This window comes from Tachyglossus aculeatus, chromosome 22 (genome assembly GCF_015852505.1).
Source record: "Tachyglossus aculeatus isolate mTacAcu1 chromosome 22, mTacAcu1.pri, whole genome shotgun sequence".
In the NCBI taxonomy this organism is placed as follows: domain Eukaryota; kingdom Metazoa; phylum Chordata; class Mammalia; order Monotremata; family Tachyglossidae; genus Tachyglossus; species Tachyglossus aculeatus.
The window spans coordinates 27504697-27531086 of NC_052087.1; the positions used below are offsets into that span (position 1 = coordinate 27504697).

A 26390-nucleotide genomic window follows, 5' to 3' on the forward strand; every position below is an offset into this window, starting at 1 on the left:
GTTTAATTTGCTCTAAAATCCATTTGTTTGTTTTTGGGGCAGTCCATGGTATTCGCAAAAGCCTTCTCCAACACCACATTTCAAAGGAATCGATGTTCTTTCTACTCTGTTTTTCCAGCTTTTGGATCCATACATCGCCACTGGAAACACCAGAGAGTTGACAGTTTGTATTTTTGCAGCAATTGTTACATCGCCCCATGTCATGACTTTTTCCAGGCTCTTCATAGCAACACCTCCTAATGAGTGCAGGTCTATTTTCATTCATTTGTTCATTCACTCAATGGTATTTATTAAGTGCTTACTGTGTGCAGAGCTCTGTACTTAGCGCTTGGAAAGTACAATTCGGCAACAGATAAAGACAGTTCCTACCCAACCACAGGCTCACAGTCTATTAGGGGGAGACAGACAACAAAACAAAACTCCCTAGCCCTCAGTACAGTACTCTGCGTACAGTTAGTGCTCAATAAACTCTGATTAATTAATTCATTCACTCAATCATATTTATTGAGTGCTTACTATGTGCAGAACACTGTACTAAGCGCTCGGGAAGTACAAGTCGGCAACATATAGAGACGGTCCCTACCCAACAACGGGCTCACAGTCTAGAAGGGGGAGACAGACAACACAACATGTGGACAGGTGTAAGCATAGTTACCCCATCAACAGGGGGATTACATTCACTGGAAACTCGAAGGGACTTATTTGGTAATAATAATAATAATGATGATGGCATTTATTAAGCGCTTACTACGTGCAGAGCACTGTTCTAAGCGCTGGGGTAGATACAATCAATCAGTTGTATTTATTGAGTGCTTACTGTGTGCCGAGCACTGTACTAAGGGCTTGGGAAGTACAAGGTGGCAACATAAAGAGGCAGTCCCTATCCAACAGTGGGCTCACAGTCTAGAAGGGGCTCACAGTCTAAGGTAATCAAGTTGTCCCACGTGGGGCTCACAGACTTAATCCCCATTTTCCGGATGAGGTAACTGAGGCCCAGAGAAGTTAAGTGACTTGCTCCAAGTCACACAGCTGACAAGTGGCAGAGCCAGGATTTGAACCCATGACCTTTGACTCCAAAGCCCGGGCTCTTTCCCCTGAGCCACGCTGCTTCTCTACTAATGCCTCATACAGCCCTACCTCCTTCCCCTCCCCACGGCACTTGTATATATATTTGTGCAGATTTATTACTCTATTTCATTGTACATATTTACTGTTCTATTTATTTTGTTAATGATGTGCATATAGCTATAATTCTATTTGTTCTGACGATTTTGACCCCCGTCTACATGTTTTGTTTGGCCGTCTGTCTCCCCCTTCTACACTGTGAGGCCGTTGCTGGGTAAGGACCGTCTCTAGATGTTGCCGACTTGTCCTTCCCAAGCGCTTAGTCCAGTGCTCTGCACATAGTAAGCCCTCAATAAATACAATGGAGTGAAGCAGCTACTAAAGGGTCAGTCCCTTCCAAAAAGGAGAGGACAATGGCCCGTCGAAAGTTAAGGGCCCGTCCTCGGTCTGGCCACCAGTTGGGCCAGGGCCGCCCAGCGCCTAAAAAGATGGCGCCCCTCACGTCAGGAAGTTCTGTTTCCGGCGGCGGCGGCGGTGGCGGCCTTGGCCCGGCCCCGTGTGTCATTTCCGCCCCCCTCCCCCCTATCTCCCGGGCCTGGTGCCGCCGGTGGCCGCCGTTTCGGGGGGAGCCGGAGCGTGGTCGGCCGCGGAGCGGTTGAGGCCGCCGCCTGGCTCCCCGTCCGGCTCCCCGTCCGGCTCCCCGTGGGCCCCGCCGGGCCTCCCACCCCCGGGCCATGAAGGTGAGCCGGGCCGCCGAGGGGGCGGAGGAGAGAGGAGGAGGGAGAGAGGGAGGGAAAAGGAGTGGGGGGAGAGGAGGGAAGGAAGGGAGAGGGGATGGGAGAGGAAGGAGAGAGGGGGAGGATAGGGAGAGAGGATGGGAGAGGAAGGAGAGAGGGGGAGGATAGGGAGACAGGATGGGGGAGGAAAGGGAGACAGGATGGGGGGAGGAAAGGGAGAGGAAGGAGAGAGGAAGGAGAGAGGAAGGAGAAGGGGGAGGAAAGGGAGAGAGGAAGGAGAGAGGGGGAGGAAAGGGAGGGGGAGGAGAGAGGGGGAGGAAAGGGAGGGGGAGGAGGGGGGAAAGGGAGAGGGAGGAGGGGGGAGGGAAGGGAGAGGGAGGAGAGAGGCGAGGAAAGGAAGAGGGGGGAGGGAAGGGAGAGGGAGGAGAGAGGGGGAGGAAAGGGAGAGGAAGGAGAGAGGGGGAGGAAAGGGAGAAGGAGGAGAGAGGGGGAGGAAAGGGAGAGGAAGGAGGGGGGGGAAGGGAGAGGAAGGAGAGGGGGAGGGAAGGGAGAGGGGGAGGGAAGGGAGAGAGGAAGGAGAGGGAACGGAAGGAGAGAGGGGGAGGGAAGGGAGAGGAAGGAGAGGGGAAGGGAAGGGAGAGGAAGGAGAGAGGGGGAGGGAAGGGAGAGGAAGGAGAGAGGGGGAGGGAAGGGAGAGAGGAAGGAGAGGGGGAGGAAAGGGAGAGGGGGGAGGGAAGGGAGAGGGAGGAGGGGGGAGGAGAGAGGGGGAGGAAAGGGAGAGGGGGTAAGGGAAAGGGGGAAGAAAGGGAGAGGGGGGAGGGAAGGGAGAGAGGAAGGAGAGGGAAAGGAAGGAGAGAGGGGAGGGAAGGGAGAGGAAGGAGAGGGGGGAGGGAAGGGAGAGGAAGGAGAGAGGGGGAGGGAAGGGAGAGGAAGGAGAGAGGGGGAGGGAAGGGAGAGAGGAAGGAGAGGGGGAGGAAAGGGAGAGGGGGGAGGGGGGAGGAGAGAGGGGGAGGAAAGGGAGAGGGGGTAAGGGAAAGGGGGAAGAAAGGGAGAGGGGGGAGGGAAGGGAGAGGGAGGAGAGGGGGCAGGGAAGGGAGAGGGAGGAGAGGGGGGAGGAAAGGGAGAGGGAGGAGGGGGGAGGAAAGGGAGAGGGAGGAGAGGGGGGAGGAAAGGGAGAGGGAGGAGAGAGGGGGAGGAAAGGGAGAGGGAGGAGAGAGGGGGAGGAAAGGGAGAGGGAGGAGAGAGGGGGAGGAAAGGGAGAGGGAGGAGAGGGGGAGGAAATGGAGAGAGGAAGGAGAGGGAGAGGGAGGAGAGGGGGAGGAAATGGAGAGAGGAAGGAGAGGGAGAGGAAAGGGAGAGGGAGGAGGGGGAGGAAAGGGAGTTGGGGGGAAGGGAGGGGGGAAGGGAAAGGGGGAGAAGGGAAAGGGGGAGGAAAGGGAGAGGGGAGAAGGGAAAAGGGGGGAAGGGGGAGGAAATGGGGAAGGGGGGGAGGAAAGGGGGAAGGGGGAGGAAAAGGGTGGGGGGAAGGGGAGAGAGTAGGGAGCAGGAAAGGAGGGGAGAAGAAGAGGGAGCGAAGGGGGCAGGAATGGCTTCTTCCCCTTCCCCTTACAACCCCCTCCCCGTCCACACACACAGAAAGGAGAAGCATCTAGGGCAGGGTGCCAGAGGAGCTCTCCTCTTTCTACCTGCAGGAGAAAAGCCCCTGAGTGGGAAAATCAGCTGGAGGCGGGGAGCAAGGTGCTATCCCTTGTGGGCCAGGTGCCTTGGTTGAATCCCACTTCCCCAAGGAAGAGGCTTCTGTGAGAAACAGGAGCATCACCCCAAGAGAGGGAGGGCTGGTCCCTGCCCAAAGGAACCCTGTGGGTTTTATGTGAAACACCATCAGGGCCGTTGGGGCCCAAGATAGGCACTGGGGGAAGGCGTAGAGGAGTCTCAAAACAGGTCAGAGTGGACACGATGAGCTGAGATTTCACAACATTCAATTAATAAGGGATGTTTGCACCCGACTAGCATGTAACAAGCAAAATGAGGGAGGTTGGGCTGCATATTTCCTTCCCTATGAGGTGTATTTCATGTCACTTCTCATCCTCCGGCCTCTAATGTTCATAAACTCTTGTATCTGGTCCATCACGCTTCCACGGTCAATGACCTACCTACCTGAAGATCCCTTAACCTGGTTCTGAAATGTAGCTAAGAGAGAAAAGCGGTAGCCAACTGACTCACATCAACAACTTTAAGTTCTTCTTCCCTGAGCATTCTAATTGAATTGGCGGTGAAACCGAGTTAGGAAGAATACAGTTAGACAAATTGAAATTTGCCCAGGAAATCAGGACCATCACACCCTGACCTACAGAAAAGGGAATAAGAAGTATCTCTTTCAGACATTGCTCGTAATAATAATTGTGATATTTGTTAAGCACTTACTATGTGCCAAACCCTGTACTAAGTGCTGGAGTACCTACGAGATCATCAGTTCCCACATGGGGCTCATAGTCCAAGTTTGAAGGAGAGCAGCCATCAAATCCCCATTTTGTGGATGAAGGAAGGGAGGCACAGAGAAGTTAAATGACTTGCCTGAGGTCACACAGCAGGAAGATGAGAGAGCTGGGTTAGAGCCCAGGCTCTCTGACTCCCAGGGCTGTGGTCCTTCTACTAGGCCAGGCATCTCATGCCAGAGAAGTATAACTTCAACTGTCCTGAAGAGTCTTTGAAGGACTTAAGTTTGGAAGCGAGTAAAGTGCAGTGACATATGTGGAAAGGACACTGAGTAAGTAGTCAGGGCTGCTTTGGGCCGCCCCTGTGAGTGGGTGAATAAACTTCTTCCTCTTGGTTATGCAGTGTAGCTCTCCAAGCGCTTAGTACAGTGCTCTGCACACAGCAAGCGCTCAATAAGTACGATTGAATGAATGAGTCCACATTTAGTTTTGTGTACAGTTATTTCTTTGATGGTTTTTAGCCTGAATTCTCTTTCTTTGTAGGGTGCAGCAGAGACCCCCCTCCTCAGGTAACTGAGAAGTTCGTGGAATCTTCTTACTTGGCACAACTTGCAGTTTTGCTTGTGCAGTGGACCAGAATAGGGGTGGAGAGGATCTGGAATTTACCGAGCACGCTATATTCATGCACAGCACACTGCAACTTGGTTCCTGAAAGAATAGGAAGCCTTATTTGGATGATTAGCACTTGGTGAAGGAGGGAGCTGCCTTGATTTTATGATGAAAACGTAAATCTAGCCCTAATAAAATAATTTTAAAATTAGTGTGTGAATTTTAGTTATTGACTGTCAATTCAGACCAATTAGGGGTTTGGTGTGGTCCCTTTTCTGAGAATGATTGTGAAACCGTATGCTGTCGTGGATAAAACCTAATGATTAAGAATTTTAATTGGTTGCACTCTTTTCATTGTACACTGTGATCCAGTGATTGAACTTGTGCTCAAACCAGCCTGAAAATGTTCTAGTCAGATACCGTTGAGAATTAGTTTTGTTTTTTTTTAATAAGACTGGATGTTTTACATCTAGGCTTCCTGTTTTTCTTTTTGGTTCAGGTTCAAGTAAATCACTGGAAATTATAAGACACTTTAGGCAAAACATGAAATGTCTTAAAGGGCTTGTGGAAAAGAAGTGAGACTCTTGAGGGGTGTGATGAATTTTGTTGACATCAAAGCCGGAGTCGTCACTACTTGACAGCAAAGGGGGCATGACGGGATGGAGGAAGGTAGGGTGTCAAAGCAGTTGCAGAGTTTAAGGGAGGCAAGCAAGCAAGCAGAATGAACACGACTGACCTTTCAAAGCCAAATTTGTTGTTCCGTCAAAGTACCGCTTTGCAGAGACACTAAGAAATGTTCTCTAGCCCATCACATTCTTCCCAGCATCCTAGACAAGAAACATCACATCCTGGATTGCTTGTAGAAGTACAGAACCATTACTGTGGATTATATTTCCAGTTTTTGTTAAAATCACACTTGCTGTCTAGCCCATTTTTTCTTCACCCGTGGTCTGGGAATCCGTGCTATTTACATTTCCGGTGTAGTGATATTGCATCTTTATATTATAGAACAGTGCTTCGCACATAGCGCTTAAAAATACCATCATTATTATTATTATTAGTTTTTATATTTTTGTCCAAAGAGCTCTTGATCATATTGTAGTCTGCCATTTCATCTTGAGTGCAGTAGCTGGTAATGTCAGGACCAAGCAGTTTGTGCTGGCATGAAACAGAGTCGAAGTGGCTGAAAATTATTGTGACAGTCAGCTTTATACAGGACTGTAAATAGCCAGAGTCTGGGTAAGCACATTTCACCCGTAGCTTGTGGAAAGGAAATGACACCAAGTGGCCTCTTTATACACAAAAGATAATATTCCACAAATGTGTAGTGTTATACGACTATCGGCTATACTTCTATTTTTGGGTGAGTGTGGAGCCGGGACTGGTTCCTGGGTCCTATTGATGGACTGTGGGGCCTTGGACAAGTCACCTAACTTCTCTCTTCCCCATCTGTAGTCATGAAGATGTGGAAGACTTAAAATAATTAATTTTCACCCAAGACTTTATACCTTCGAGACTGGAAGACACAGAATGCTTGTTGAATTTTTTTTTTCCCTCCAAACAGGCCACATGAAGCAAAGGGAAACTGGCAATTCTGCATCCTGTGTGAGTGATATCAGAATTCCAGGCTGCACTCTAGCTCCCATCCAAAAAGGATGTGCTACATGTCCTCCCCCCTAGACTGTAAGCTTATTCATTTCATTCATTCATTCAATCATTTATTGAGTGCTTACAGTGTGCCGAGCACTGTACTAAGCGCTAGGGAAGTACAAGTTGGCAACATATAGAGACGGTCCCTACCCAACAGTGGGCTCACAGTCTAGAAGGGGGAGACAGACGACAAAACAAAACACGTGGACAGGTGTCAAGTCGTCAGAACAAATAGAATTAAAGCTAAATGCACATCATTAACAAACAGAATGGTAAATATGTACAAGTAAAATAGAGTAATAAATCTGTACAAACATATACAGGTGCTGTGGCGAGGGGAAGGAGGTAGGGCAGGGGGATGGGGAGGAGGAGAGGAAAAAGGGGGCTCAGTCTGGGAAGGCCTCTTGGAGGAGGTGAGCTCTCAGTAGGGCTTTGAAGGGAGGAAGAGAGCTAGCTTGGCGGATGTGTGGAGGGAGGGCATTCCAGACCAGGGGGAGGATGTGGGCTGGGAGGGGGTCGACGGCGGGACAGGCGAGAACGAGGTACAGTGAGGAGGTTAGCGGCAGAGGAGCGGAGGTGGGCAGGTAACATGTCCACCAACTCTGTTACATTGTACCTCTCAAGTGCTTAGTACAGTGCTCTGCACACAGTAAGCACTCTATAAATGGGATTGATTGATGGTTTGTTTGTGATCAACGCTTCTAATTTCTCATAGAGAAGCATCAACTGAAAGTATGTTGGTGGTTATACAGAAGCAAGAGAATATGACATCTCCTTCCTCACAGGACTCATTCATTCATTCAATCATTTATTGAGCACTTACTGTATGCAGAGCCCTGTACTAAGCGCTTGGGAAGTACAAGTTGGCAACATATAGAGACTGTCCCTACCCAACAGCGGGCTCACAGTCTTTTGCTGAGGTGACTGGGCAAGGAAGGAGCAAGCATTTCAGGGCCTTCCCATTCTCTTTTTTTTTATTTTACGGTATTTAAGCATTTACTATGTGCCAGGCACTGCACTGACAGCTGGGGGAGATACAAGCTAATCAGGTTGGACACAGTCCTGGTCTCACAATGGGCTCAGTCTTAATCCCCATTTTACAGATGAGGTAACTGAGATATAGAGAAGCTAAGTGACTTGCCCAAGGTCACACAGCGGACAAGTGGAAAGGCTGGGATTAGAATCCAAGGTCTGACACTCTGGACCCTGCTGTATCCATAAGTCCACACTGCTTCTCACTACCCTACATTTTCTTGTCTCCCTTTCCCACCTTCCCAACCTGTAATCCACTGCCCTCTCCTTTTTCTCCAACACTGTGGTGAACCATTGCCCATTGTTAGGTACATCTTTCCGGAGGTTGGTTAAAGGGAGGGAAATGCCAACTGGGCTGGGTTTGGAGCACCGGTGAAAGAGCGGTAAGGGGAGGGGAGTGAGGGAATGATATAAAATGGGCTGAGAAAAGGTTGATGTTGGAAGCCTCACTGGGGCAATGTTCTAGATGTGAGTTAGGAGGCCTCTAAGGGATTTTTCAAGATATTACCTCCCCCCAAACCTTATCCAATCAGCTGCTTGGTGTGGAACTTCTGAACACACTCAGTTGAATAGAGGAAAACAGGCCGTGACCAAGAGGAACTTTGTCATTTCCCTAATTTTCAATCAATTTGTATTTATGCCATGCTTTTTGTGGGGGAGAATTTTCTCCTGAAATCTTGCCCCATTCTTCTGAGGAAAATCAATCAATCTATGGGATTGGTTGAGCATTTTCTTTGTGCATAGCCCTGTACTAAGCCCTTGGTGGTTATGATCCTTGTCCACCAGGAGCTTATGGTCTGCAGGAAAATCCATCATTCTATATGAAATGGACTGATTACTTTGAGTCCATATTTGTTGGTAATTTAATCTTTGTATTTCAAGTGCCCTCTGTGATCTAAATATGAACAGAAGTCGTTAAAAGACATGGACCCTTCATTTAAGGAGCATCCATTAAAAAGAGGCCAAGTATACTAGACACCTCTGAGGTTTGAAAAATCTAGGACCAGCCCCAGCTGGACACGAGGAATCTGGCCCACGCCTTCCCCAGCCCACCCTCCATAGTTGGAACAAATTGCCTTGGTACCCCTAGGCACGGTCCTGGCATCACAGCAAATGTGGGCAAGGAGGGTAGGGGTGTCAGAGGGCACTTCCCAGCTCTAGGTACTCCTATCAGTGGTATTTTTTGAGTGCTTACTGTATGCAGAACACTTAGCGCTTGGGAGCGTACAATACAGTTGAGATGGTTGAGTGCTTACTATTTGCAGAACACTTTACTTTGTGATTGGGGAGCATAATACAATTGAGTTGGTAGACATGATCCCTGTCTTCAAGGAGTTTACAGTCAAACATCAGAACAGGGTATTCCGAGTCCCGAGCATAGAAGTCTGAACATTTTCTGAGATGTGGCGTGTTCGCAACCAGTTCTAAGAATGTCCCAACCTCCCTGAACACTCCTAAATTACGGCAGCCGCGATCCCCCGATCCTTAAGCCTTGGAGAAATTGGTCCAGCTGACCTCTGCCCACCGAGTCGCCCAGCACAGTCCGTGACCCAGCAAGATATGAGCATGCAAATGACAGTAGCACCACGATAAATTCCTCAGTTAGTAGTATTTACTGAGCGTTCACTGTGTGCGGGACACTGTACTGTTTGGGAGAGTACAATGCAACAGTTGATAAACACTTTCCTTGCCCACAATGAGCTTACAGTCTAGAGGGGAAACAGTCTTTAATATAAATAAATAATTTACAGATATGTACATTAATGTTGTGGGGCTGAGGGAGGGGTGAATACCAAATATTCAAAGGGTACAGATTCAAGTGCGTAGATGAGGCCGGAGGGAGTTGGAGGAAAAAAGGTCTTAATTGGCGCAGTTTCTTGGTTCTGAACTTTCAGGGCTAAGACTCGTCCATCATTCACTAGAGAAGCGGCGTGGCTTAGTGATAAGAGCACAGGCTCGGGAGTCAGAAGTCATGGGTTCAAATCCCAGCTCCGCCAATTGTCAGCTGTGTGACTTTGGGCAAGTCACTTAACTTCTCTGTGCCTCAGTTACCTCATCTGTAAAATGGGGATTAAGACTGTGAGCCCCACGTGGGACAACCTGATCACCCTGTATCCTCCCCAGCACTTAGAACAGTGCTTTGCACCTAGTAAGCACTTAACAAATGCCATTATTATTATTATTATTATGAGGGATTCTACGATCAGTTTTACCCCTGTCTAGTCCCCCTTTCACCACTGCAGCTCACAAGGACTGTTGTTCCTGGGAGCTGCTGGGATGTGTAGACCCAGGAGACCCCCAAGGAAGTCTACATATGTGTGATTCTTCACTTTTCTGCTATAGCATAATAGCCAACTACTCTGGTGGTCTTAGAGGTGGTGGAGAGGGGGAGAGAGAGAGAATTCTTTTTAAGTTTCCTGCTCGCCAGTTTAAAATACAATAAATTCCTCACAAAAAGTTTCCAATTTGCTCAGATTCAATACCTTTTTCAGTCTAAACAAGTGGCCCTTTCAGGATGATTTTTTTTTACCATTCCTTATATAGTATTTTTTGTCTTAAATCCTTCCAAGGGTGTGTTCTGTTTGTGTCTGGAAATATTATGTGAGATTTTTGTCTTTAAAACAAGCAGGAGTGCCAAGAGCAGTACATGTTTCATGGTAAGCTAAATGCATGGTAAACTAGGTACATGGACTGCCACTAGTTATCTTAATGAAATCTGTTCTATGAGTCCATTTGAACTCTTCTAGGCATCCTTAAAAAAAGTAAACATTTCCATTGCCTAACATGGAAAGACTTCCAATTCCTCAAATATGTTGGCTGAAAAGGAATGGACAAGGATAGCTTTGTCACTGAGGGACCTGATTAAAGGTGCTGGGAGAGGGAAAGACAGTTTAATCCTAGAAGGCAAGTCCCTTGATCTCTGTTTCTGTTTAATAGGCATCAACCCTGGGACCCATTTCTGTAGCTTTTCTCAGTCGGAGACCTACTGTTATTATTGTATTTGTTAAGGGTTTACTATTTGTCAAGTCTTATTGTAAGCACTGGGGTAGATACAAGTTAGGTCAGACATACAGTCCCTGGCCCACACGGGACTCCCAGTCTAAGTAGGAGGGAGAACGGGTATTAAACCCCCATTTTACAGTTGTGAAAACTGAGGCAAGGAGAAATCACACAGCAGGCAATTGGCAGAGCAGGATTAGAACCCAGGTCTTTGGACACCCAGATCCGTGCTCTTTCCACTAGGCCACACTGCTCCTCTAGCAGTGTTGTAGTCTTCTCCTCCCCTGAGAGTGAAATCTGGTGTTTTATTTCTTCTCAGGCTGATAGTTCAGAATTCATGCAGCTCTCAACCATCATTGGTTTTTATATCTCATATATAAATTAGGATATGTTTACAGTGAAAGAATAATTTAGATGAAGATGAACCCCTGGAAAGTATTAAAGGATAAATGCATCTCAAAGCCTATTAACATTGTTGTCTTACATCTTTCAGACTGACAAGTATTTTATTACAAGGTCCATCCTGGTATCTGGCATCAGGCATTCAGTCTCTTCCTTTCTTTCTTTATGTTTTTCCTTCCTTCCTTCCTTCCTTCCTTTCTTCATTGCCTTTCAGGAAATTAGATATTTTTAAACCCATTGAAAGTTGTGAAATGCCCTTGACTGGACTGGAGATGAAGTAGTACTTAGCCACTAGCCAGAAGTCGGAAGGTATCCCCATGTGACAGTGTCACTCCCTCCCTAAAATAACAAAAGTAAGCGCCGGAATGACAAAAACCACACCACATTAAGGCCAACTGTTTGATTTGGAAGTGGAGTAGCTTCTGAACTGAGATCTTCTGAAATATCCTGCTTTTGGATTCATAAAAAAATCATTTCAAGTGACAGACCCTCATTCTTCTCAGTTTTCTGGGCAATAATATTGATGTTAGTCAAATTTGACAGCTTTTTTTTGAAAAAATAACACGGCACACTTCTCTACCTAGTAGTGAATCCATGAAATGTAATGTTTGCTCTGGTTTGTTTTTACACTTAGACCGCTAATCATCGTCATCGGTGGTTTTTGTTGAGTGTGTACTATGTGCAGAGCACTGTACTAAGTTCCTGGGAGAGTACAAATATGACAGAGTTGGTGGCACATTACCTGCACACAGTGAGCTTATAGTCTAAAAGATATTGATCCCTTGATGGGTATCATGGAAGACAGAATTAGAGACCAAGATCTTTCCATAATGAATAAGGCAAGTGAGGATTGCTGTTGAGTTGAAGGGCTTGATTTCCCATGTCTTCTCACTTATCGCTGTATTTTTAACCATTACAAGGGTGTGAGATATATTTCAATTGTCCTTGACTCCGCTTATAATCACAAATATGAACGAAAATGATTTAGTTTGGATGGTTGTTTCCTTGTGTGCTGTAATTTATCTTGAGGGCAGTATTAGGCCATGCATTTTCTTTTTGTTTCAGATGTGGGAAACTGAAATATGAATCTAGGTGGATGAAAGAGAAAAGGAATGAAAGAGCATAAATCTTCTCAGAATTTGAGAAAATCAGCTCCTTTAAAGACAGGGATTATACATCTGTAATTAAGTGCTTTGCCGCTTTCAATGACTACTCCAAGCTGAATAATAGCATTAAGGAACATTATTATTAAAGACGCACCAAGCAAAGGGATGATTGTGAGCTTAGGTTCATCCGGATTTTAGTGCCTAACACTCTCCAAAGTCCTAACTCTATGGGTTATCCATGGCTCTGTCAGTTGTCATATGGAGGCATTTTAGGAAAAGTTGTAAGCCAGCAGATGTTTTCCATCTGCTTGTAATTATTTAAGCAGATTCCGAGAATTAGGAATAAGATTCAGCACTTTTGCCTTGCCTGGTAGCTTCTCTTTTAGATTGTGATCCCCAGCGAAAGACAGGGATCATGTCTAATTCCCACCTGCATATTCTTTTCCAGCTCTTACTTCAGTGCTCTACACAAGGACCATGTCTAATTTCTACCTGTGTACTTTTTCCACAGTGCTCTGCACACAGAAAGTGTTTAATAAATATGGTTACTACTGGTGTACGCCTCTTGAGGGCTAAAAAAAAATGTAATCTTCATTGTGTACCTTAGCAGTTTATCTGTACCTTCCAAGTATCAGGCCCATAAGTCACTCAATAAGTAGTTTTTGATGGGGATAATAAGAAAAAGTAACCCAGGTCCTTGTATCCTCTCCAGTGCTCTAAGGGAAGGCTAGCATGATTTGGTGTGCAGTATATTTAGTCTAGGATAGGACAGGGACTGTATCTGATGTAATTATCTTATATCTACTTCAGTGCTTTTCACATACTCAGCTCTTTATAAATACCATAACTATTGTAGCCTCCATGCCTGACTGGGACCTAGCAGAGTCTGTATCCGTGGGAGGAGGGCACAGAAAGAGGAGCTCATTTCTGCACCCCCGAACTACACCCCGCCCAGGTTAAGCCCACAGCCCCAAATGTTGAGGAGTCACCTCCATCCCCCTCCCCATATTGGGCAGCCCTGGCTGGCTTTGCAGGGAAGACTGTAGGTGCCGAGCGGAGATCACCTGTCACTGGATGGAGCTGGGGAGTTTGTTGAGCATCTAGGGGAACAATCGTGGGTGTGAATAAGGCCACCCATGCTAAAGCCAAAATTGTAAGGGTCGTGATGTAAGGAGATGGTAAGAATGCTCAGCTGAACAGAATGGGTAGGGGTAGATGGAAGGGCAATTGTAGAAAATGGAGCAGTGAGTTTAGTGAAGATGTCCGTGGGTAGCCACTGAATGGAGCGCAGGCCGGAAGATGAGGACAAAGCAGAGCTCCAAATGAGGGCCCAAGAGACAGCGGTTACAGCCACCTTCATTGAAGTGGGAAGGGCACACCGGAGGGACTGTTGGCTGCAGGCCGCGAAGGCTGTATGGCCAGCGTTGATGGAGTTATGGTGGTTCATTGTGAGGACTTAACCAAGCCTGCAGGAAGAAGAGGGTGAGGGCAATGAAGAACAGAGATGGATGTGTGCAAACTGTACCGTGTTGAAATATTTTTAAAAATCCACTGTCATAATGGTGGGAACCTTTCCCATCAGTATAGATAGATTTTCGTTGGCCTTTGGCTCAAATCCTATTAGATTTATTGGCACTGTAAGTCTCTTGCACCTTTTTCTGTCTGCTCAGCGAATGGGCGAAAAGCTGATCAGTGCTTATTGTTGAAAGTGATATAGGTTTGTAAAAGTTTATGGGGGAAGCTCGCACTTTTTCTGATGTGTTCGCTTTGTGGGATGAACTTTCATTTACAATAATAGCTATCAAGCCACATGCCAAAATAAAAAAAAGAAGGACACCACATAGATTCTCTCTGTTCCTCTGACAATTTCAGGCGAATTGTCTTCAAATTGTGGTCTAAGCTATTTGGAAATTTTCCAAAGAACTAGATTCCATATGCTCCTACTTATGTCCTATGGATAATAATTTCGAAGTAGCTATTATGAACTTTAAGCCTAGAAAATTTTCCTCATGTGGTGATATGTGGGTTGGGCATTAAGCTGTAGGGCCTATCTGGTGTTTTGTCACAATTCTTAATGCCTTATTGCACGGGGATGCTTCATACAATATTTGACCCTCTGGGAAGGTGCCTTTATGTGACTAATAATAATAATAATTAGGGTATTTAAGTGTTTACTCTGTACCAAGCACTGTTCTAAGTGCTGGGATAAATGCAAGTTAATTGGGAGATAGTCCCTGACCCACACGAGGCTCACAGTCTACGTCAGAGGGCGAGGGATTTAATCCCCATTGAGGCCCAGAGAAGTTGTGACTTGACCAAGGTCACCTGCAGTCCAGTGGCAGAGTCAGGATTAGAACCCAGGTCTTCTGACTTCCAGCCCCATGGCCGTTCAACTAGGCCATGCTGCTCCCCTGATATTTAATAGGAAATTCATGGCCTTCTATAATTGTGGCTTCAAAAATTAGAAGGTTCAATTATGAGATGAAAACACCACAAAAGTAAGGCACGGGAACCTCAGGGTGAGTGAGCCAAATGACCAACAATAAACACTTATAATTAATGTATTAATGTAGTGTATTAATAATGAATGTATTAACGTAGTGTTCAGAGGGCTGCTAGCCAGATTGCACATTTTGCTTGAATCCTATGAAACCGGATCTAAATAGGCAGGCGCTCGTGGAAGACAAAGACAAATTTTTACAAGGAGAATATGGGCCACTCGACCCCCTTTTCAAGTACTTGCAGTGGAGAGGGCATAAGCCTTTCCCGCAGCTGGTCAGGGAGTGACAGCTGGCCCAAAGACCTTTGCCAAAATGTGTAGTCCTAGCTTCCCCAAATAAAGCACTTGTTTCACCACAGCACTTGAGACGGTTCCAACTGGAAACAACTGGAATTATTTGCAAGTAAGAAACCTTTGAGCAAATGTACACACATGCTGACATGGCTGTGTTCTGATCTCACAAATAACTGCTTTCTTTTCCCTGGGGAGACCTGGCCTCAACCCATTATAAAACCCTCTCTGCCCTGTGCTTCATTCTGGGTAAATTCCACTCTGCTAGGACTGCATGCGGCAATTTTGCAGCAAACACTGGGATGCAACAATCAACCAATGATATCATTCATTCATTCAATCGTATTTATTGAGCACTTACTGTGGGCAGAGCGCTGTACTTGAATATTTACTATGTGTGGAGCACTGTACTAAGCGTTTGGGAGAATACAATACAGCAAAATTAGTACACGTTACCTGTCCATAAGAAGTGTACAGTCTAGAGGGGGAGACATGGCTTAGTGGAAAGAAGATGGGCTTGGGACTCAGAGGACATGGGTTCTAATCCCAGCTCTGCCTCCTTTATGCTGTGCCCTCGGACAAGCCTCTTAACTTCTCTGTGCTTCACTTATCTCATCTGTAAAATGGGAATTAAGACTGTGAGCCCCACATGGGACAACCCGATTACCTTGTATCTACCCCAGCACTTAGAATAGTGCTTGGCACATAGAAAGCATTTAACAAATACCGTTTTTATTATTATATGAATAAATACTTTATACTACATAATTTAAAGATACGTACATAAGTTCTGTGGGGTTGGGCTGGGATGAATATCAAATGTTCAAAGGCCACAGATCCTAGCGTGTAGACTATGCAAAAGGGAGAGTGAGCCAAGTCTACCAATTGTCAGCTGTGTGACTTTGGGCAAGTCACTTAACTTTTCTGTGCCTCAGTTACCTCATCTGTAAAATGAGGATTGACTGTGAGCCCCCTGTGGGACAACCTGATCACCTTGTAGCCTCCCCAGTGCTTAGAACAGTACTTTGCACATAGTAAGCGCTTAATAAATGCCATTATTATTATTATTATTAAAGAGGGCTTAATCAGGGAAGGCCTCTTGAAGAAATGTGACTTTAATAATGCTTTGGAGGTGGAGAGAGTGGTGATCTGGTGTATAACAGTGTGGCTTAGTGGAAAGAGCTTGGGCTTTGGAGTCAGAGGTCATGAGTTCAAATCCCAGTTCTGCCAACTGTCATCCGTGTGACTTTGGGCATGTCACTTCACTTCTCTGGGCCTCAGTTACCTCATCTGGAAAATGGGGATTAAAAAACTGTGAGCCCCCCGTGGGACAACTTGATCACCTTGTAACCTCCCCAGCACTTAGAACAGTGCTTTGCACATAGTAGGCACTTAACAAATACCATCATTATTATTATTATGGAGGGGTAGGGAGGTCCAGACTAGGGGGAGGATATGGGAAAGGGGTTGGCATTGAGATAGACTAGATGGGGGCACAGTGAGTAAAGCTGACGGCAGGACTGTAGTAGAAAATCAGGTGAAGTAGGTTGGGGTGAGCTGACTGCTTTAAAAGGCAATGCTAAGGAGTTTCTGTTTGATTCAGGGATGGATGGGTAGCCATTCGAGGTTCTTGAGGAATGGGGAGACATGAACATTGTTGTTTTTGCAGCAGCGTGGCTCAGTGGAAAGAGCACGGGCTTTGGATTCAGAGGTCATATGGGTTCAAATCCCGGCTCCGCCACTTGTCAGCTGTATGACTTTGGGCAAGTCACTTAACTTCTCTGAGCCTCAGTTACCTCATCTGTAAAATGGGGATGAAGACTGTGAGCCCCCCGTGGGACAACCTGATCACCTTGTAACCTTCCCAGCGCTTAGAACAGTGCTTTGCACATAGTAAGTGCTTAATAAATGCCATCATTACCACACTCCTTTCGATATACCTTTCAAAACTTGGGACAGTTGAGCCCACTGCTCCCAGCCAAGAAATCCTTGATGGTGGTCATTTGTGATCTGCCCAACATTTTAAAAACTGGGAAGGCGTCTTCATGCCTTGGGGAGTCATGGGCATTTTGTTCCTGTAGGGTCAGTCAGGAGAGAGGAGGCTGGGCCAGTGGCCTCTCAGGAACCCTGGTGGCACTGGGGCTCTGGCTTATTTGGATTTCAGTCCCTATCCATCTTCTGCTCCTGTTGGGAAAGAACACTTCCCTCCCGGAGGGTTGAATGGGAAGAGGGAACCTGGTTGGGAGCTGAGCTGACCCTGATGGGTCCTGGTGACCCAGGTGATCCAATACTAATAATAATGATGGCATTTAGTAAGCGCTTACTATGTGCAAAGCACTGTTCTAAGTCCTGGGGAGGTTACAAGGTGATCAGGTTGTCCCACGGAGGGCTCACAGTCTTCATCACCATTTTACAGATGAGGTAACTGAGACATAGAGAAGTTAAGTGATCAAGCAACCTGGTTTCCAGTGATTAGCTCTGTGAAGGCACCAGGCCAGCAGTTCCCAGAATAGTAGCAAAGGCTGTCCAAAAGTGGCAAGGTTCCTAATGTCCCACCCCCCACAGTGCTGGCTTTCTCCATGCCTGTTGAGGACACCCCGATCAAAGCCCAGGAGGCCCTGAATTACCCTGCTTGGCCATGAAAGAAAAGTCAGGGGGATCACAGGGAGGGAGAGCAGAGGTGACGGGGAGACACGACGGGCGACACAGGCTCCCAATATTTCTAGTGGGTTGGGCCTGAGGTCCGACCCTTTTCCAGGATCCCCCAACTGCCCACTGGACCACCGAAAAAAGAACTGTTATTTTACTATCTCCCTCACTAGATTGTAAGCTCCTTGAAAGCAGGAATTGTGTCTCCCAACTTTATTATACTGTGCTCTCCCAAGCACTTAGTAGCATGCTCTGCACACAGAACGTGCTCAATGAATGCCATTTGTAAGTTCCTTGAAGGCAGGGATCCTGTCTACCGACTCTATTGTCTTGTATTCCATTTATTTTACTTATTTACTGTAGATAATAGACTTTATTACTCTATTTATTACTCTATCTTATTACTCTATTTATTTTACTTGTACATATTACCATTCTATTAATTTTGTTAATGATGTGCATCTAGATTTATTTCTATTTATTTTAATGACGACACCTGCCCACATGTTTTGTATTTTCCAGCGCTTAGAACAGTGCTTTGCACATAGTAAGCACTTAATAAATGCCATTATTTTATTTTTTTTGTCTGTCTCCCCCTTCTAGACTGTGAGCCCGTTGTTGGGTAGGGACTGTCTCTATATGTTGCCAACTTGTACTTCCCAAGCACTTAGTACAGTGCTCTGCACACTGTAAGCGCTCAATAAATACAATTGAATGAATGAATGAATACTCTCCCAAGGACCTATGACAGTGCCAGCACACAGTAAGCACTCAATAAATACCATTGATTAAGGGGGTCACAACTCCAGAATTAGATATGTCCACTTTCTCTGGCTTATCATTGGTAGTGGGTATTTGGAGGTACCATTCAGAGGTGATGATTTAAAGAGGACAAGGCCACTCACCTCTTTTCCATGGGCACATCAGCCAGAAGGAAGGTGTGTCAAATGGAGGATGGTTTCCGAATGGTTAAAATTTGGGACCCCCTGCCCCCCAGCTCTGAATTCCAAAGTCCTGCCCTGTGCTGCGTCATGCGTGTGTTCTTTCTTCCAATAGATGCCTGCCCTTTGTGTGCCTCTTTCTGCAAGGGAGCACATCAAATTCTTCAAGGAAAATAAAATCAGTACACCTAAAACTTGTTCACAGGTCTTTACCACTTCCAAGTTCACCCCGAGATCATACAGGCCCGGTGAAGGTAGCTTTCCCTACTTCAAACTCCTTGTAGATACAGCACAGTTGAATTTGAAGTGTTAACAGAAACCTACTTCTGTTTAATCCAGACCATTCCTCCAGATGATTATAAATCAAGTCACTGAGTCACTTAGCTTTGTTGCGCTTCAGTTGTCTCAGATGTAAGATGAGAACAATAATATCTGTCCTCCCTTCCTCACAGAAATGCTGGGTATAAAAATGATAGATCTGAAAGTGCTTTGCGTGCCTGGGAGAAGAGTGCTCTAGAAATTCAAGGAGGCTGTTTTGGTTAAATGAGGAAACTGGGATTCAGCGTTGGAAAATGTCTTACCAAAGATTCCCCAGTCAGACTGGGACAGCATTTGGATAAGAACGTAGGTTCCCAACTCCCAGGTAAACTCTACTATTCTGCCTCGTAAGGATAATGATTCTGTCTTCTTGGCCGGGGAGAACGCTGGGAGAATTAATTGGGCAGTGACTCTGAAGCCCTATAGGGAAAGCACTATTTTAGTAGTGCTGTTCTCTTTATTAACAATAACATTTTCTCCACTCTAAGCTTGCTTTCCTCAAAAGAGTTCCATGCATGTTTGGGTAGTTGGCTTTGGCCTTTTAAAGCAAATTACTTCCCCTCGGAACTGAGATCCAGCACAGCAATTGTCAGGGGACTTGAAAAGCATTAGAACTAAGTGTACAACTAAAATGTGGTCCTGTTCCCAATCCTGATACCTCAGCTAGTTTTGTTGTTTTCCACTTCTATTTGGGACCTCCAAGGTCCCCTGGGTCCAGATAAGGATTTCCTAAGGAATTGTACCCTCCGGTCTTGGGGGCCAATGCTGTTTTACATCGAGCCAACCTACACTCCTTGCCCATAGGTAGACTTATACTAGCAAATCTTGTTCCAGCCTCCCTGCCTTTTCTCATTCATTTATTGTAGTTTACTTTTTAATCTTCAACGTCTTTTTCTTTGGCTGATTTTCCTTCAGGCGAGGGAGAGAGTGTGTTGAAGAATGACATGTCGGAACTCCTGGTTTTTGTGTCTACAAACTCAAACTGCAGCACCAACACAGAAAGGCTTTGAAGAAATTGGTGTTTGGCAGGAGGGGGTGGCTATCTTGCTTTCGTTGTAATGAAGACAGAGAAACTTGCCGGAAGAGAAAGGCATTCCCCTAGTTCCTGGTTTTCACTATTTTAGAGTTATTTTGACTGTATTGTTTACAGTGTTTTCATCCCTTTGAGTAATCTAACACAAAGCCAGAGCTGCAGGATTTTAATTCATATCAGTGCAGAGGAGGGCAGGTTTGGCTTTTGTGAAATGCTGTGCCTTCCACAGATCAGATGGGATGGAATGAAGTTCTTGGGGAAATAGTTCCAAAATTCAGTCGGTCATATTTACTGAGCACTTACTTTGTACAGAGAACTGTACTAAGTGCTTGGGAGAGTACCGTATAACAATAAACAGACACATTCCCTGCCCACAATGAGTTTATAGTCTAGAGGGGGAGACAGACATTAATATAATTAAATTAAAGATATGTACCTAAGATCTGTGGAGCTGGGGTGGGGGGTGTGAATAAAGGGAGCAAGTCAGGGCAACACAGAAGGGAGTGGGAGAAGGGGAAAGGAGGGCTTAGTCAGGGAAGGCCTCTTGGAGGAGATGTGCTTTCAGTAAGGCTTTAGGGAAGGCGGGGGGTGGAAACAGTAATTGTCATATATGAGGCGGGAGGGCATTCCAGGCTAGAGGCAGGGCATGGTTGAGAGGTCCATGGTGAGATAGATGAGATCGAGGTACGGTGAGAAGGCTGGCATTAGAGGAGTGAAGTGTGCGGGCTGGGTTGTAATAGGAGAGTAGCGAGGTTGTCCTTCCTCTGGAACAGCTGTGTCCATTGGGTAAATGAGCAGCTGCCCAGGTCCACTCTCTTCAAAACCGAACCATGGAATCCCTCTTCCCTGACGGGGGGCCCACTGAAGCTGTCTTAATAATAATAATAGTAATAATGGCATTTCTTAAGCGCTGTTCTAAGCGCCGGGGAGGTTACAAGGTGATCAGGTTCTCCCACAAGGGGCTAACAGTCTTAATTCCCATTTTACAGATGAGGGAACTGAGGCCCAGAGAAGTTAAGTGACTTGCCCAGTCACACAGCTGGTAATGCAGAACCGGGATTTGAACCCATGACCTCTGACTCCAAAGCCCGTGCCCTTTCCACTGAGCCACACTTCTTCTCTTCTCTGCTGTCTTGTTTAGACCACATCCTGCCACTTCTCTCAGAACACTCTGCTGGGCCCTAGAGTGGCCCAGAGAATGTGCCCTAAGGATCAGCGATAGAAAATGCCAGAAAAAGCTAGAGGTCATGTGTTTCAGGGAGAAGGCAGATTTCATTCCACTAGAATGAAGCTTCCTGAGGGCCGGGATCGTGTCTACCAACTCCATTATATTGTGCTCTTTCAAGTGCGTAATACAGTGCTCTGAACACAGCCAACTCAATAAAAAAAACATTGATTGAGTGATATTTCTGCCTTACCCTATTTTTCCCTGCTCACCACGATGTCCAGATTCCTTGGGCTCTTGTAGCAAATGAGTGTGGGGAATTCCACACTGAAATCATCTTACTAGAGTCGTCTTCAGAAGCTGAATTTGTGGTGCCAGCAAATCGTTTAGGTACAGGTTTAGACAGTATATATCCTATTTCCCTCCCTACTGTATTACCCATGCATTGAGAAGTAGCATGTCCTAGTGGATTGAGCATGAGCCTAGGAGTCAGGAGGACCTAGGTTCTAATCCTGCTCCACCACATGTCTGCTGTATGACCTTGGGCAAGTCACTAATTTCTCTTTGCCTTAGTAATTTCATCTGTAAAATGGAGATTAAGACTGAGAGCCCCATGTGGGACAGGGACTGTGTCAAACCTGATTAGCTTGTATCTACCCCAGTGCTTAGGACAGTACTTGACACATAGTAAGGACTTAACAAACACCTTTATTATTATTATGGTTATTTGAGTCTCTACCCCCTAAACATTAATTAATTCATTAATTAATTCATTCATTCATTCAATTGAATTAATTGAACACTAACTGTGCAGAGCACTGTACTAAGCGCTTGGAAAGTACAATTCAGCAACAAAGAGAGACAATCCCTGCCCACTACAGGCTCACAGTCTAGAAGGGGGAAACAGACATCAAAACAAGTGAACAGGCATCGTTGCATCAATATAAATAAATAAATAGAATTCTAGATATATGCTAGATATATAGACTATAGATATAGAATATATATATTCTAGATATATGCTCACAGTCTAGATGTATTCTAGACTGTGAGCCCGTTGTTGGGTAGGGCCCGTCTCTATATGTTGCCAACTTGTACTTCCCAAGCACTTAGTACAGTGTTCTGCACACAGTAAGTGCTCAATAAATATGATTGAATGAATGAATATATGCACATCAAAACAAGTAAACAGGCATTATTTATAAATAAATAGAATGAAAGATACGTAGATATATACACAAGTGCTGTGGGGCGGGGTGGGGGGATAGAGCAAAGGGAGAGAGTTGGGGTGATGGGAAGGAGGGGAAGCTGAGGAAAAAAGGGGGGCTTAGTCTGAGAAGGCCTCCTGGAGGCCATGAGCATTCAGAAGGACTTTGAACGGGGAAAGTGTGACTGGAGGATTTGAGGAGGGAGAGCATTCCAGGCCAGCACTCAGTCCTCCCTCTTTACACACAGTATTTATGTGCATAACAACCAATCAGCAGCATTTATTGAGTTGTTAATGTGGGGAGGACACAGTACTACATGCTTGGAAGAGTATTATAGAGTTGGTAGACTGGTCCCTGCCCTCAAAGAGCACGCAAACTATATATAGTTACTTCTTCCTCTAATTGATTTTAGTGTCTGCCTTCCTTAATAAGCTGTCTGAGGGCAGGAACCCTGTCTGCTAACTCTTTCATACTCTTCCAAGCACTCAGTACAGTGCTCTGCACAGAGTAAGTGCTCATTTTATGGATCGACTGATTGGACACTGTCTGGGCTAGGGCAAGGGCAACATCTTTGTCCTATCCAGAGCTAAATTTCCATTGGCAAAGGGTAGAATCGAGGCAATAAACTGAGCATATTCTTTCAGTCGTATTTATTGAACACTTACTGTGTGCAGAGCACTGTACTTAGCTCTTGGGAAGTACAATTCAGCAACAAATAGAGATGATCCCTGCCCACAACAGGCTCAAATGGGACCAAGGCAAGTGTCTGCTATGTGGCCTTGGACAAGTTGCCTCAGTTACCTCACCTGTAAAATGGGGATTAAGACCGTGAATCTGACATGAGACATGGACTGTGTCCATTCTGATGATCTTGTGTTAATTAATTAATTCATTTCAATCATATTTATTGAACACTTACTGTGCACTTACTGTGTGCAGAGCACTGTACTAAGCGCTTGGGAGAGGACAATACAATAAACACATTCTCTGCCCACAATGAGGGTTGTTGGCAAGATCAAGGCACAGTGAGAAGGTTAGCATTAGAGGAGCAAAGTGCTAAGTATGGTGCCTGGCATGTAGTAAGTGCTTAATAAATACCACATGCAAAAAAAAGGCAAACCCTATTTAGGTTAATTCAGGAAAAATATATTTTTCTACTGCTTGAGTGCCCCGACAACTGCTTCAATTCTCCACTTTGCCCATGGAGATGGGCCCTGTGTCTGGTGTGTTGCCTTTTACTGAGATAGTCTGACCGAGTCAACAGGCGACAGTGGAATGAGGAAGGAAGCCTTGACCTTCAGCCCAACATGTCGCTGTTAGAGTGACTCTCATTATGAGTCCATGGCTATGTGGCAGGATGGTTTTCCTGAACCTCATCTGCACCTAATTTTTCCTCTACTTATTCCCCTCACCCCCAGACTTAGCTGCCTGGGCCTGAGTTCATTTTCATATACTTGTAATCGTGCGAGTGAGAGTTCAGCATGAATCATTCATTAATTCATTCATTCAGTCATATTTATTGAGTGCTTACTGTGTGCAGAGCACTGTACTAAGTGTTTGGAAAGTACAGTTCAGCAATAATCAATCAATCAATCGTATTTATTGAGCGCTTACTGTGTGCAGAGCACTGTACTAAGCGCTTGGGAAGTACTAGTTGGCAACATAGAGAGACAGTCCCTACCCAACAGTGGGCTCACAGTCTGAAAGGGGGAGACAGAGAACAAAACCAAACTTGCTAACAAAATAAAATAAATAGAATAGATATGTACAGGTAAAATAAATAAATAAATAAATAAATGGAGTAATAAATATGTACAAACATATATACATATATACAGGTGCTGTGGGGAAGGGAAGGAGGTAAGATGGTAATAAAGGAGGTAATAAAGACAATCCTAGCCCACAACGGTCTTACTGTCTAGAAGCGGGGAGGCAGACATCAAAACAAGTAAACAGACATCAATAGCATCAATATAAACGAATAGAATTATAGTTATGTACACATCAAAACAAGTACACAGACATTATTACAAATAAATAGAATTATAGATATGTACATATGTACACAAGTGCTGTGGGGTGGGGACGGGGGTAGACCAAAAGGAACGAGTCGGGGCGACGGGGAGGGAAGGGGGAGCTGAGGAAAAGGGAGACTTAATAATAATAATGGCATTTATTAAGCACTTACTATGTGCAAAACACTGTTCTAAGCGCTGGGGAAGTTACAAAGTGATAAGGTTGTCCCATGGGGGGCTCACAGTCTGAATCCCCATTTTACAGATGAGGTAACTGAGGCACAGAGAAGTTAAGTGACTTGCCCAAAGTCACACAGCTGACAATTTGCGGAGCCGGGATTTGAACCCATGACCTCTGACTCCAAAGCCCGTGCTCTTTCCACTGAGCCACGCTGCTTCTCTACACTACACAGACCATTATCAGAAGATCTAAAAGTGGCTGCTTCTTTTTAACCAATATCACATTTAGAGGTGTACGCGCATCACTATACAGTTATGTAATCCTAGATGATGAAGTAAAAAACAATCAAGCCAGCAAATCTTTTAGGAGACTGACAGAGAGAGGTGACAGTGTGGTATCAATTTCAGACAACAGAGAATTACAGTGATGCAGCAGCAGTAGCTAGTGTTTTACATTGTTGCAAGACATGGATTTCTTGCCCAGTTTTATTCGTGTCACTAATAAGCATTCTCATCAAATGAAATGTCAGGAACAGAAATGATAAGACAGGCAGAGCCCTGCTTATCCTCACAGGACTCTATGGACTTGCGAGGCCTCTGGCCCATCCTCGGAGCCTAATGGAGCAACATGGCCTAGTGGATACAGCATGGTCTTGGGAGTCAGAAGGACCTGGGTTCTAACCCCAGCTCTGCCATTTGTCTGCGGTGTGACTTTGGGCAAGCCACTTCACTTCTCTGTGCCTCAGTTACCTCATCTGCAAAATGGGGAAAGACTGTGAGCACCATGTGGGACGGCGACTGTGTCCAAACTGATGATCTTGTATCTAACCCAGCGCTTAGTACAGGTCCTGGCACTTAGTAAGCACCTAACAAATACCTCCCCCCACTAAAAGAAAAAAAAGGAACCCAATAAAAGGGATGTCACAACAGCAGTGCAGGATGAAACAATATGGCAGAGAGGATGAGGGAATTCCTATGATCACCAGCATTGGGAAAACAGAGGGCTGAAGGGGGAGCGGACATGTTGGCTCCATTTCAAGCCCCTTTAAAGATGCCAGGGGCAGGGAGGGCTGGCTCGGCTGCTCACCCAGCCCAAAAAGCTTTGGGTGCAAAGCCAATGGCTTCATCGCCTTCTCTTGCCAATCCCATGGGACACTGGCCCGCCTCGTCCCCATGGAGCTGGCACCCCTAGAACCACACTTGCACACACAGATAAAGGTCACTCCATCAGTAACAGCACTTTGAAACATGAAGGATTTTTTTCACATACATGTGTGTATCCTAGAATGTGTCTATCTCTCTTACCAAATATTCAAATACAGTTATACACACTACAGGGTAGGGAAAATGTCTACCAAATCTGTAGTATTGTACTCTCCCAAGCACTTAGTACAGCGCTGTGCATACAGTAAGTGCTCGATAAACACCATGGATTGATTGAAAATAATCAAGAATTAAACCAATCTTGAATTTACATTTTTTGTCCAGAGTGACATCTAAAGCAGCATGGTGTAGTGGATGGGTCATGGGTTCTAATCCTGGATCTGCCACTTGTCTGCTGTGTGACCCTGGGCACATCACTTCTCTAGGCCTCAGTTCCCTCATCTGTAAAATGGGGATTGAGACTGTGAGCTCCCCATGAAACAGGGACTGTGTCCAACTCGATTTGCTTGTATCCACCCTAGAGCTTAGTACAGTGCGTGGCACACACTAAGCACTTAACAAATAGCAATATCATTAAAATTATTAATAAAGGTGTAGCCTACAAGAAAGAAATATGAACATAAAAATTAGCCTGTCAATTCATGGTGCACAGTCCTTGCACTTATAAACATATGCTTCCTAAGCACTTAGTACAGTGCTCTGCACACAGTAAGCGCTCAATAAATACGATTGAATGAATGAATGAAAAACATGGGTGTCACCATCTAGAAATGTCATTAACTTTCCTAATTAAGTCAGCTCTCTCTTGGAAATGTTTATTTTGATATTTACAAAATCAGGACCAACTAATCTGAAGGACCTTTCTCATAATGTACAAATAAATGGTGTCC

At 45.5% G+C, this 26390-nt stretch overlaps 1 protein-coding gene across 1 annotated transcript in view; it reads left to right on the forward strand.

The window, feature by feature from the left end:
- Positions 1–1660: 1660 nt before the first annotated feature.
- Positions 1661–26390, forward strand: part of LOC119943319 (transmembrane protein 263-like) — a 395918-nt gene continuing 371188 nt past the window's right edge. The window contains exon 1 of the mRNA XM_038764218.1: positions 1661–1805. Within this exon, the coding sequence (XP_038620146.1) occupies positions 1800–1805 (6 nt within the window). The 5' untranslated portion in view covers positions 1661–1799. The remainder of the gene's footprint in view (positions 1806–26390) is intronic.